The 12,216-nt window shown below is 45.5% G+C and overlaps 2 protein-coding genes across 2 annotated transcripts in view; one reads left to right on the top strand and one right to left on the bottom strand.

Annotated features, from left to right (window-relative positions):
- Positions 1–6,466, top strand: part of rhbdf1a (rhomboid 5 homolog 1a) — a 33,840-nt gene extending 27,374 nt beyond the window's left edge. The window contains 14 exon segments of the mRNA XM_084488481.1: positions 238–323; positions 326–348; positions 593–667; positions 811–972; positions 1,375–1,435; positions 1,438–1,474; positions 1,768–1,781; positions 1,784–1,830; positions 2,194–2,288; positions 2,455–2,530; positions 2,814–2,914; positions 3,971–4,124; positions 5,864–6,334; positions 6,374–6,466. Coding sequence (XP_084344607.1) covers positions 238–323; positions 326–348; positions 593–667; positions 811–972; positions 1,375–1,435; positions 1,438–1,474; positions 1,768–1,781; positions 1,784–1,830; positions 2,194–2,288; positions 2,455–2,530; positions 2,814–2,914; positions 3,971–4,124; positions 5,864–6,283 — 1,351 coding nt within the window. The 3' untranslated portion in view covers positions 6,284–6,334; positions 6,374–6,466.
- Positions 6,467–8,007: 1,541 nt separating this feature from the next.
- On the bottom strand, positions 8,008–9,620 carry aanat2 (arylalkylamine N-acetyltransferase 2; the record flags this gene model as incomplete). The annotated part of the gene is made up of 3 exons (XM_084488931.1): positions 9,010–9,620; positions 8,491–8,645; positions 8,008–8,313 (listed from the first exon to the last, which is right to left on the bottom strand). The coding sequence occupies exons 1-3, from the start codon at positions 9,173–9,175 to the stop codon at positions 8,008–8,010; spliced, it is 627 nt and encodes a 208-aa protein (XP_084345057.1). The 5' UTR covers positions 9,176–9,620.
- Positions 9,621–12,216: the final 2,596 nt, after the last annotated feature.

Genomic DNA, 12,216 nt, shown 5'->3' with positions numbered 1-12,216 from the left:
GTATCCAGGTTGGTGTTAGTAATAAAGAAAGGGATAGTATTAGGGTTAGGAAATGATTCGAGTTAGGGTTAGTAATAGTGTGAGTATTAGTTGAAGGGTTGGTGTTAGTGATTGGGTTAGGTTAGTGTTGTGGTTCCATTATAAAGTCGATATAAAGTCACTGGGGTGTTCTAGTGAATCGAGGGCCTTGACCTCGGTCCTGCGTGTTCATTAACGTGAGCGTTCTGTGCCCTGCAGGCCTTTCTTCACATACTGGATCACCTTTGTCCACTTGCTGATCACTATATTGGCTGTATGCATTTATGGCATCGCACCGGTGGGCTTCTCCAGCACGAGACGGTGGATTCTGTGAGTCCTTCTCGCTAAGAGAGCTTTTTTTTTTACTTTCAAATATTTTAATAAAAAAATATTATATATATTAGTTTCACTTCACATTTTACTTACAAGTATTTTATTTATTCATTATCTTTGATTAGATAACAAAAATATTTATTTTATTAAAAAATATATTTTGATTAGATAAATAGATTCCCATATTATTTATTGATGTATTTATTTGCCATATTTATTTATTACGTTTCTCTGTCCACAGGTTTTAAGAAATAAGGGCGTGTATGAAAATGTCAAGTTTGTACAGCAGGAGAACTTCTGGATCGGGCCGAGCTCAGTGAGTAGACCTCACGCTCTCCTCTCTGAATGGCTGTTCCGTGAGCCGAAACTGTTTTTCTGAACCTTTTATGTCTTTATTTCTTTATTATATATGTACTTTATTTACTTTATTTCCTTTACGTCCGTCTAACCCAACCACAGGAGGCCCTGATCCACCTGGGGGCCAAATTCTCTCCGTGCATGCGGCAGGACAAGCAGGTGCACGACCTGATCAGGGACAAGAGAGCCATCGAGCGCAACTCCGCCTGCTGCGTGCGCAACGACCGCTCGGGCTGCGTCCAGACCTCGGAGGAGGCGTGCTCGGTCGGTAACCACCCCCCCCCCCCCCCCCCACCACATTTACAATTACATTTACATTTAGGGCATTTAGCAGGCGCTTTTATCCAAGCGACTTACGATAAGTACACTTGTCATAAGAAGTGAAACAATATATCGCCGTCGGTACAGTAAAGACGTTCATAGAACCAAGTGCAAGTACTAACAATCGCCAGGCTGACCCCATTCCCGTGTACAGCAGTGATAGCTAGCTACTGCAGATGCTACACAACTAAGTACATGCTACACACCATGCATGCACAACACAATTAAGTACATGCTACACAATTAAGTACAATGAATGAATACAACCTGAATACAACACCCCCTCCGATTTAAACTAGCGGTGGAAAGGTTTCATTGACCGTGTCTTCCTCGTCTCGTCCCTAGAGTACTCTAGCGGTGTGGGTGAAGTGGCCGCGGCATTCCAGCACGCCACAGCTCAACGGAAAGACCGGCAGCATGGCTCCGTGTGCCATCAGGACCCGAGGTGGGTCACCAGGGGTGGTGGTGCTAGTAGCTGGCGTCATTGGTGTTTGGCACCCGTTCTGCTTCCTGCACTGGACTCGGGTCTGGGAGCGGCGAGATCATCCAAGATGATATGGATTCAATGAAAAACGTCAATAAAAGAAAATAAAAAATGAAAAATAACTACTATAAAAAATATGAATTTGATACTGTTTCTTTGCAAAGTGTAATAATTCAAGTAACCCTTGGAAGTCGTGTCATTACAAGGAGGAACTTTATTTTGAAAGAGTAAAATTGTTCTTCCTGTTATTCCAGGATATGTCATGAGCCGGCTCAGTCCCGCCTCACGAGTGGCCCGATGACATCACCAAGTGGCCGGTGAGTCCAGGACTTCCTTTTGCTTGTTTTTTTGACGAACCGGTCAACGCTTAGGTCATTCCACGCAAGTGTATTTGTGTGTGTGTGTGTGTATGTGTGTGTCTGTCTCTGTCTCTGTCTCTCTGTGTGTGTGTGTGTGTGTGTCTGTGTCTGTGTCTGTCTCTGTCTCTGTCTCTGTGAGTTGTGTGTGTGTGTGTGTGTGTGTGTGTGTGTGTGTGTGTGTGTGTGTGTGTGTGTGTGTGTGTGTGTGTGTGTGTGTTGTGTGTGTGTGTGTGTGTGTGTTTGAGTGTGTGTGTGTGTGTTTGAGTCACTGGCTTTGACTTGCGTCCCTTACTGTACTGCCCTGTGTCTTGCTGCTCCCAGATCTGCACCAGGTACAACACGGGCAACCACACCAACCTGCCTCACATAGACTGCACCATCACTGGCAGGCCCTGCTGCATTGGAACCAAAGGCCGGTGAGCAGGAACAGAGGGGGCGTACACACACCTATAGTTATATATGTACTCTCTATAGGCTGAGAGGGGATCCCGGGCTACGTCAATGCAATTGACGTCTCTAACTTCCTGTGAGACGTCTACGCCAGTTCACAGTGTTTACTTTAATTCTCTCTCTCTTTCTCAGGTGTGAGATCACATCGCGGGAATATTGTGACTTCATGATGGGATACTTTCACGAGGAAGCCACTCTCTGTTCTCAAGTAAATATTAAACCATTATTGAAATGATTTAAAGTGTAATAATGCACATGACTATATGATATCATATGTGTATGGCTTCAATGATGGACTCCCAGTCCATACAAACTATCAAACTATTTTAAATACTGTACTATTTTTCCTTATTACTCAATTCCTTTGTAGTTGGGACCATATCCATAGGCAGGAATAAAACAAACAGAGTAATATGTGGATCATCACATTACTCATTCTGTTAGTAGAGCAAATGTAAAACAACGTGTTTCTTGCTGTGGGCCTCTCTCAGGTGCACTGCATGGATGATGTCTGTGGTCTACTGCCCTTCCTCAACCCAGAGATCCCAGACCAGTTCTACAGGCTCTGGCTCTCCCTCTTCTTACATGCTGGGTAAGAAGCAAGCTCATTGGTCGGTCAGCTCACTTCAGCACCAATCACAACATCACTGCAGACATGTTCTGACCATTCAGGCATAAGCATTTCTTGCAAGTAGTTGAAGTGGGACGTTAGAACGTTAGAATGTAAAACCTAAAATAGCAACAATAGTAAACTGACTAAATAAATAAATAAACCTGTGTGTGGGTTGCTGAAACAACTTAAAGTGTACTGGAAATGCATTTCTGAGCACTTTTAATTGTGCTTGCTTTGTTTAAGCGAAGGAAATACAATAAAAGAGGCGTACAATCAGATTCCTTTTAGATGTTTGAACCCAATCCCATGAATATGAATAATACATTTATTATCTAGCAGAGATAATCGTATGCTAGCAGGCAGGCGTTCTGAGTCAATCGATGGGCTAATTATTAAAATATGTTAGATATTCCCTCCTCTCTCATAAATATTTTCACTTTATCACAATACCAATCCTTCTAAAGTGCCATTCTGCTTTAATGAACAATAAGTGACCTTAATGCTGAGCACACCAGCCATTGGTTTGCATGCTGCCCCTTCCCTCTCATCTCCTGGGGTCATTTAGCAAAGTGCGGTCTCAATGTTAACAAACTGACCTCCAGGCAGATAGAGAATGAGTCCATCATCCCCAGCTTGCTGCTCAGGGGCTTCAGGCCCTCGGAGAGCCAGATTATCACCCCATCACATGCACAGACACACACATACCCTGCCTCCTCTCCAATACACACACACACATGCACCCACGCACGCATCCACGCAGGCATCCACACACACACACACACACACACACACACACACACATACCCTGCCCCCTCCACAAGCCCTAAAACACACACACACACACACACACACACACACACACACACACACACACACACACACACACACACACACACACACACCTCAGCCCTTACACACACACACACACACACACACACACACACACACACACACACACACACACACACACACGCTCGCTCGCTCTCAGAAACGTGGACACAAACACTGAAGACGCATGTGTCTTTCGTTTCCCAGGCTCCTCCACTGCCTGGTGTCGGTGGCCTTTCAGATGACCATCCTGAGGGACCTGGAGAAGCTGGCCGGGTGGCTGAGGATCTCCATCATCTACATCCTCAGCGGCATCACCGGGAACCTGGCCTCCGCTATCTTCCTGCCCTACCGCGCCGAGGTGACCGCCAAAGCCATAGCAGCATTAGCAGGATACTGAGGATTAGATAGGAGCCTTTGTCTTTGTAATGTAATGAAAGTGACTCGCAGTCAATTCATTAAAAGTGTCATTGAGAAGCAGGTAGGGCTCTAGGCGTCTCAAGGGTGCCTACAGGTTGTGGCGAGGACACTGGGAAACAAACCCAGAACGGAACAGGATCAGCTGGGAGTCAAACACCCTGATGCATCACAATACTGTTTGTTAAAAAATATATATTTTAATCTTCTAATAATCTCGTCATAACCACATTGGTTTTGAAGAGAGAACACGTTAATTATTGCTTTTACACCACAAGTTGGTTTTCTCTAGACCATGAATTAATTTGCTAAAGCCTATTTGTGGTAGGCTAGGCTAGGCTAAATTGTCGGTTATACAGACAGTGCTATGGATTAACCTGTGAGGAATTTGGCAAAGAGAGCTGTGTTGGCGAACGGCGGCTCACTTGAACGCAGTGGTGAGAAGAGGAGAGCGGTCATGGCAGAACGTGAACAACTGTTGATGGATGAACACATTCCCTTTTATCAAAACATTAATGGGAATTTGCACTGTGGTTGTCAGATAGAGAAAATATTCAAATGAATTGTGGTGGCAACTGCATATTTTGTGTATAAAACCAAGTTGGTTATGTCGGGATAATGTGTTGAATTGTTATCTCGTTATTGTGACAAAATGGGCACAACAATATCACACCACCCCTGGCAGCTCCTGCTGTCCATACCAAGAGCTCATAGTTTAGTCTAAGTGTTCTTACATTATATTATATTGATTTAGCAGACGCCTTTGTCCAAAGACATCAAAAATGAAGATATACCCCAAAAAAGTGTGAGAATCATTGAACTGCATACAAATTCACAAAATAAGCAAAGCAACTGCTTTCAAGTGCTACGATATGGAAACAGGAGATGCAGACAGCTAAAGCGATAGATCACTAAAGAGAATACTTTTCATTCACCACATGCAGTCTGAACCCATGAGTGTTAAGCTTGCGGGGGGAGATGAGTAAGTCTTCAGATGTCCTGATGCCAGTGAGAAGCTTGTTATACCATTGTGGAACCAGGACCGCAAACAATCGAGATTTTGTGGATAGGCTGTTGGCGTTGTCACAAAGTGAGGGAGTAGCGAGTCATTTGGCAGTCATGGAGCATTTCTCTCTCTGCTAACCGCTAGCGTTCTCTCTCTCCGCTAACCGCTAGCATTCTCTCTCTGCTAATCGCTACCGCTCTCTCTCTCTGCTAACCGCTACCGCTCTCTCTCTGCTAACCGCTACCGCTCTCTCTCTCTCTCTGCTAACCGCTACCATTCTCTCTCTCTCTCTCTGCTAACCGCTACCATTCTCTCTCTCCGCTAACCGCTACCGCTCTCGCTCTCTGCTAACCGCTACCACTCTCTCTCTCTGCTAACCGCTACCGCTCTCTCTGCTAACCGCTACCATTCTCTCTCTCCGCTAACCTCTAGCGTTCTCTCTCTGCTAACCACTACCATTCTCTCTCTGCTAACCGCTACCGCTCTCTCTCTCTGCTAACCGCTACCATTCTCTCTCCGCTAACCGCTACCGCTCGCTCTCTCTCTGCTAACCGCTACCGCTCGCTCTCTCTCTGCTAACCTCTACATTCTCTCTCTCCGCTAACCGCTACCGCTCGCTCTCCCTGCTAACTTCTCCGCTCTCTCTCCCCGCTAACCTCCACGCTCTCTCTCCCCAGGTGGGTCCGGCGGGCTCCCAGTTCGGCATCCTGGCCTGCCTGTTTGTGGAGCTGATCCAGAGCTGGCAGATCCTGGCGCAGCCCTGGAGGGCCTTCGTCAAGCTGCTGTGCGTGGTGCTCTTCCTCTTTGCCTTCGGCCTGCTGCCCTGGATCGACAACTTTGCCCACATCTGCGGCTTCATCTCGGGCTTCTTCCTCTCCTTCGCCTTCCTGCCCTACATCAGCTTCGGCCGGACGGACATGTACCGCAAGCGCTGCCAGATCATCGTCTTCCTGCTGGTGTTTGTGGGCCTGTTCGCCGGCCTGGTGGTGCTGTTCTACGTCTACCCCATCAAGTGCGAGTGGTGCGAGCTGCTCACCTGCATCCCCTTCACCGACAAGTTCTGCGAGAAGTATGACCTCAACGCCCACCTCCACTGAAGCGAACGCCCCCGGGGGGAGTCAGAGCAAGAGGAGGAGGAGGAGGAGGAGGTGGAGGAGGAGCAAGAGGAGGAGGCGGAGGAGGAGGAGGTGGAGGAGGAGCAAGAGGAGGAGGCGGAGGAGATGGAGGAGGAGGAAGAGGAGATGGAGAGGATGATGATGATGATGATGATGTCAGCCCCCCCCCCCCCCCCCCTTAGTGACTTTACCTTGATCGTGTACGGCTGCTCAAGAAAAATAGCTTCTTTTTTTTTATATCTATCACCACTGTCTCCCCCCAACCACAGACTTTCCCTGTTTCTTTTTCACTGAATGTGTGTGTGTCGTTTCGCGGGTACAGCGAATCAAAGGGTTATGGCGAATTCTAAAACCTCAAAAAAAAGCCCTCCGCTACACGTGTGTGTGTGTGCGCTCAGGCAGCCATGTTTTTAGAAACGCCACGCCACTGGTGCAAGACACGACAGATTTCAGCTTTCTTTTTTTTTTTTTTTAACACTCAGACACAGTCCAGATGTAGGATTTTCAAAAAAATATTCAGGCAACCGCATTGAAAACAACCAGGGACAAGATAGCGAAATCACCTATGAATACCTTTGGTGCCTTGTCAAAAGAAAAAAAGTACCAACTACTGCCATAACTTTTGGTTACATAATGCTGAGCACTTGGATTTGTCTTGTACGTGTGTGTTACTCCCCATGCCGGAGTGATGGTTGATATGGAAATGGTAGTGTTTTAGCTACCCGTCTACTCGTATATGTAACTAAAGACAGTAAAAAAAATATATAAATATATATTAAAGGAATTGGTGTGATTCTCTCCTGCTTTCCCTCTCCATAATTAACACGTTGAGTGTATGCATATCGCCACCTCACAAACAAACATGAATCTTATTATAATTTAATTCAATTACAAATCAAAGGTAATTAAATAACGAGGAGTCATAAGGAGCGGCAACAGATTATTTAATGCCTTGTTAATGTTGTCAACAGAAATCACAGTCACCCACAATGTATAAGGATGAGCCAGATTGTATGATTTCATAAATATATATATATATAAATGCACATTACAAAAAATAGAACAGTATATACATTCTAACACACCCGGGCAATGAATGCAACGTATAGGGCTTCCCCATGCATCATTGAGCCCCATAATGTTACAAAACATGATTGAGATTTAAAAATAATTACTTAAATAATAATCAATGAATTAACCGTTGAAACACTTTACTCATTTACACTCGGTGTTGTGCGTTTTAGTCCTACATAGGCTACAATGACTTCTTAATACACATTACAGGACATGTAGGTGGCATTTCAAAAACGGCTATTCGATTGGTTGTGGCTTCTTTTTTGCTTTTCATTTGGAGGAAGAGAATCGTCATTAGTCCCGTTTGTGGCCAGACCAGTGACACGCCGTGGATCAGAGATAACAGGGAGCGACCCTGGGACTCGACAGCCAGCCAGGTCCGGTCGGAACATTTATCGTCGATATATGTGAATGATGGAAGGATGTATACGCTCAGTTAGGCCGATAAAACGGTGAGGAACGCGCGGGCCCACTCAAAAGTCCAGGCAGTCATTTCAATTATCACAGACGTGATACAACAAATGACTGCCCCGAGTCTGTTTCACGAGCGGTGGTGCTCTGTTTGGTCACAACTCTCCTAGTCTCCCAACCCCAAACCCCTCATGCACCATGAGGGGCTTGGGGTTGGGCGACTAGCAGCCGCTGTTGCGTCGTGCGTAAGCCAGCCCCCCGAGCGTATACTCCATCTCCTGGAAACGCATGTTGGCCACGGAGATGGACGATGGGCCCTTCTCCTTGAAGCCCGCCTTGCGGTAGAAGGGCACCAGGAACTCCTCGCAGATGAGCAGCGCACGCCGCAGGCCCGGCACGCCGCGCAGGTACTGCAGGTAGCGCCACAGCAGGATGGAGCCCTTGCCCTGCTGGCGACAGTGGCGGTGCACGGAGAGGACGTGCACGTGCACGGTGGTGGTGTCTGGCACGTGCTGCGTCATGGCTTCCTGTTTGGCGGTTTAAAAGTGAAAAGACGTGTTTATAAATAACATGATTCCTTCGTCACCCAATAATTCGTTTTTCTTAGGAATGTTGTATTTTGTCGTTCTCAAATTCTTGGTGACTTAACAATTTCAAACCAAAACGTAAAAAAATAAAAAAATATTCATTATCTTATGTCTGACCTGCGCCAGCCTGTCCTTGTTCCAGCCGGAGCCGATGATGAAGGCGACCAGCTGGCCCTCCTCGAACCAGCCCAGGGACAGCTCGGGACACTGGCCCAGGAAGCTGAGCACCTCGTCTAGGGTGAGCGGACATTCTCCAGACACGGACACGAATGCTGTTGGGGTGGTGGACCGATAATGAAGGAAGAAAAAGTTAAAAGAAATAAGTTAAAAAAAAAAGTTAGATCAGGTGTTGATGAACAAATGTAACGTCAAAATATAAAATATCATCTTCTTAGTATAATTCTTATGAAGATATAATCGATATCTAGAAATGTAGGCCTATATTGCTTGTGCTGTATTTGATTATACTAATACTGCGATTTTCTTGGTACATTTCTGTAAAGAAAAAAAAAAGAAAAGGAAAAAATGTAGGCTATAGACCTAAAAATATATGTACAGTTGACCCTTCAACTTTTGTCCATCATTTATTTATTTTTTTAAGTGTGCACAAAGTCAGCCAGAGTGAACACAGCCTACCCTCCCGCTCGATCTCAAACACGCTGATGGCGTCCTGGGGGTTGAGGTTCCTGAACTCGCTGGCCGGGAGTGTGTGCCGTCGCCGCCGCAGCTGGCTGACCCCCCCGACGGGCGTCTTGAGGAAGAAGGGCTTGAGGAGTGGCGAGCTGTTGGCAGGATGCGTCATGTTACCTCAGCCTCTGAGACGGCGGATACACCTGCTTCTGCTGCGCCGACGATAATCACGTTTCAGATGTGACCTTCTATGTCAGGCCTACAGCCTGATCGCTGTAAATGTTGATCCTCTAAATGTCCCCGACTCCCAGGGGTTCCTTTTTAATAGACAAACGGGATTTTAACTGTGACTGGAAGAAAAAAAAAACAACGATACAAATACAGAGTTCTAAACTTCTGGCAGGTGCATCGATTCTGGGAAACACTATGAATCACTATGACGACCCTCTACCCCGCTGCCCGTTCCCGTTCTCGTCTGACCGCCCTGTCCCCTGCTGGTCTTCTAGCCCCTCTCCCCGCCCTCATAAAGTGACCGAGCCCTACCCCTAAAGTCGGATCCCGTGCGCACGTGTATCTCAAAATCAGCTCTAAGTCCCTTGATGTCGATTGACCCGAACTTAACCCGTCATGTTGGTCGCGTGTTGGCTGCCATGTGCCATGTGTCTGACCGCTGTGTCATATATATGTTGTTGCAGTCGTATATTTACAAGATTATGTCTTTTTTTTTTACATTTCTATGTTGAAGCAGCCCCGAATATTAAATTAAGGTTAAGAAAAAGATTTAGCTCAAACTTCCTTTGCAGGCCTATCACGCATGCACGCACGCACACACACACACACACACACACACACACACACACACACACACACACACACACACACACACACACACACACACACATTTGAACTTTATTTATTTATCCGCAATTCATAATAAATGTACTTAAGGACATACATGTTACAGATACAAAACATTGCTCAGGCATGATCCAGCAATGTGGGTCTGATGACGTTGACGCTGATGTTCAAACAGCAGATTATGGATACACACAACACCTTCTCCTCGAAATGTGGCCACTTCCAATAATGGAGGATATTGAGCAGTATTTGGCAAGTTGTTTTGCCCTTGCTTTTGTAGAGCCAACTATCCTGAGACCCCTAATGACAAGCCTGTGCGTGGCCCAGGCTGCCAAAGATAAGTACCAGACACACACACACACACACACACACACACACACACACACACACACACACACACACACACACACACACACACACACACACACACACACACACACATTTTTTTGGTCTAGTTGGGTTATGTGGTTGAGAGTTTGAAGTGTGAGCTGGGCAGACAGGCACGTGTCGGGATGCACCAAGGCCATGTGGTCTTTAATCAACCTGTGCCCAAGCCAGGGGGCTTTGCGTGGATTGTTTTCACGTGTGATTTCACGTCTCAAAGGTTTAGCTGCGACTAATTAAATGAAGGTTTACTTTGAAAAGCCTTGGGATAATTCTCCCTTGTCATTCTGACTCATCGGTTATAGAAGTAGTGAGTGAGCTATGCTAATATCATAATACTAATATGATATTAGTAGGTAATTAGTATGGCAGATGACATTACTTGTAATTCAAATGTTAAAACAATATGATAAAATGGATATCCAATGAATAATAGTGATGCGGTGTGTGTGTGTGTGAGCCCGATTCTTTCTGTTGCTGAGCTCCCAAAGTCAGATGCAGTTTATTCTGTGGTTGTTGCTGACCAAACAACACATCTCAGTACCGGTCGGTTCTAGCACCAAAACCATGGAACTTGATCAAAATAGGAAACCCCAACTCAAACCAAACCCTAGAACCAAAACTAATGCTCAACCCTGACCTGAATCTGAAACTTAGCGCTAAAACCAAACCCTGAAACCTAACGCTAAAACCAAACCTTAGAACCCGAAACCAAACCCTAAAACTTAACCAAATCGAAAACCAAAAACAAAGCCCTAAGAAGAAACACAAACCCTTTTTCCAGACCCTGGAACCAAACCATGAGACCTGACCCTGATAGGAAATCATAACCCTAGAACCAACAACCAAACCATAAAACCGCATTTTAATAGAAAACCCTAGCACCATCCCTAGAACCATAAACCAAACCCTACAACCTGACCCTTTTAGTATACCCTAACCCTAGTACCAAACCCTACAACCTGACCCTAATGGTAATCCCTAACCCTAGGAAAAAAAACAAAAATTGAAACCTAACCCAAATAGGAAACCCTAATCCTAGCCCCTGCGATTGCCTTAATATGTCTAGTGGCTGGTAAGCAGCCTGGAGGAGGAGAGGGAGCCTTTGCTGCTGACGGGTGTCTTCTTCAAGGTGCTGCTAACAATTGGTGCAACTGTCTGGGTTATTAGGTGAGTTATCAGGTCAGCAACAACCACTAAATAGACTGCATCTGACTCTTGACTTTGGATGCTCAGCAAATGGCAACACACACGCACACACACAAAATATGTGCTTAACTGGCAGAAGGCAGTGTTACATCGAAAGAGGACACTCTAATATAATACTGCAAACATGCATCACTGTAGGACTAGAGGTTGAATATAGGCCTGAATCAATAATTTAACTGCAACATCTGATTGAAAATAGTGGTTTATAACGGTAAGGCGGAAAATAGAAACTAAGTCTGAACCACACAAAGTACCTGAAGGGGATCTACTACCAACAGACGTCACCAGAGCAGTGTTTCTCTTGGCGGGGGGGTAATTGTATGTAGTGTGGGGGAAAGCTCAATCGTACACTGTATAAAAACAAAGCAAAGGCAGGCCGAACAGAAATGTTCTGCACACACAACCTGTAAATAAATGACCACAGATGACCCAGGATGAGCATAAATATGATGGATCAGGACAAATGTTTATAATAGCCCAGGACAAACTATTATATGATGTCCCATGACAATCAGAATATGATGGCCAAGGACAAACTATTATATGATTGCCCAGCACAAACTATTATTTGATTGCCCAGGACAAACTATTATATGATGTCCCATGAGAATCAGAATATGATGGCCAAAGACAAACTATTATATGATGGCCAAGGACAAACTATTATATGATTGCCCAGGTCTGACAGTTATTTTGACCTCGCTCTGCTATTAGCAGAGCGATTTTATAGTCAAACATGACTGAACCGGAGAGACACACACA

This window comes from Micromesistius poutassou (assembly GCF_964030765.1).
Source record: "Micromesistius poutassou genome assembly, chromosome: 1".
NCBI lineage: Eukaryota > Metazoa > Chordata > Actinopteri > Gadiformes > Gadidae > Micromesistius > Micromesistius poutassou.
Note: the sequence above shows the minus strand (reverse complement) of the source record. Positions and strands in the feature narration are given on the sequence as shown.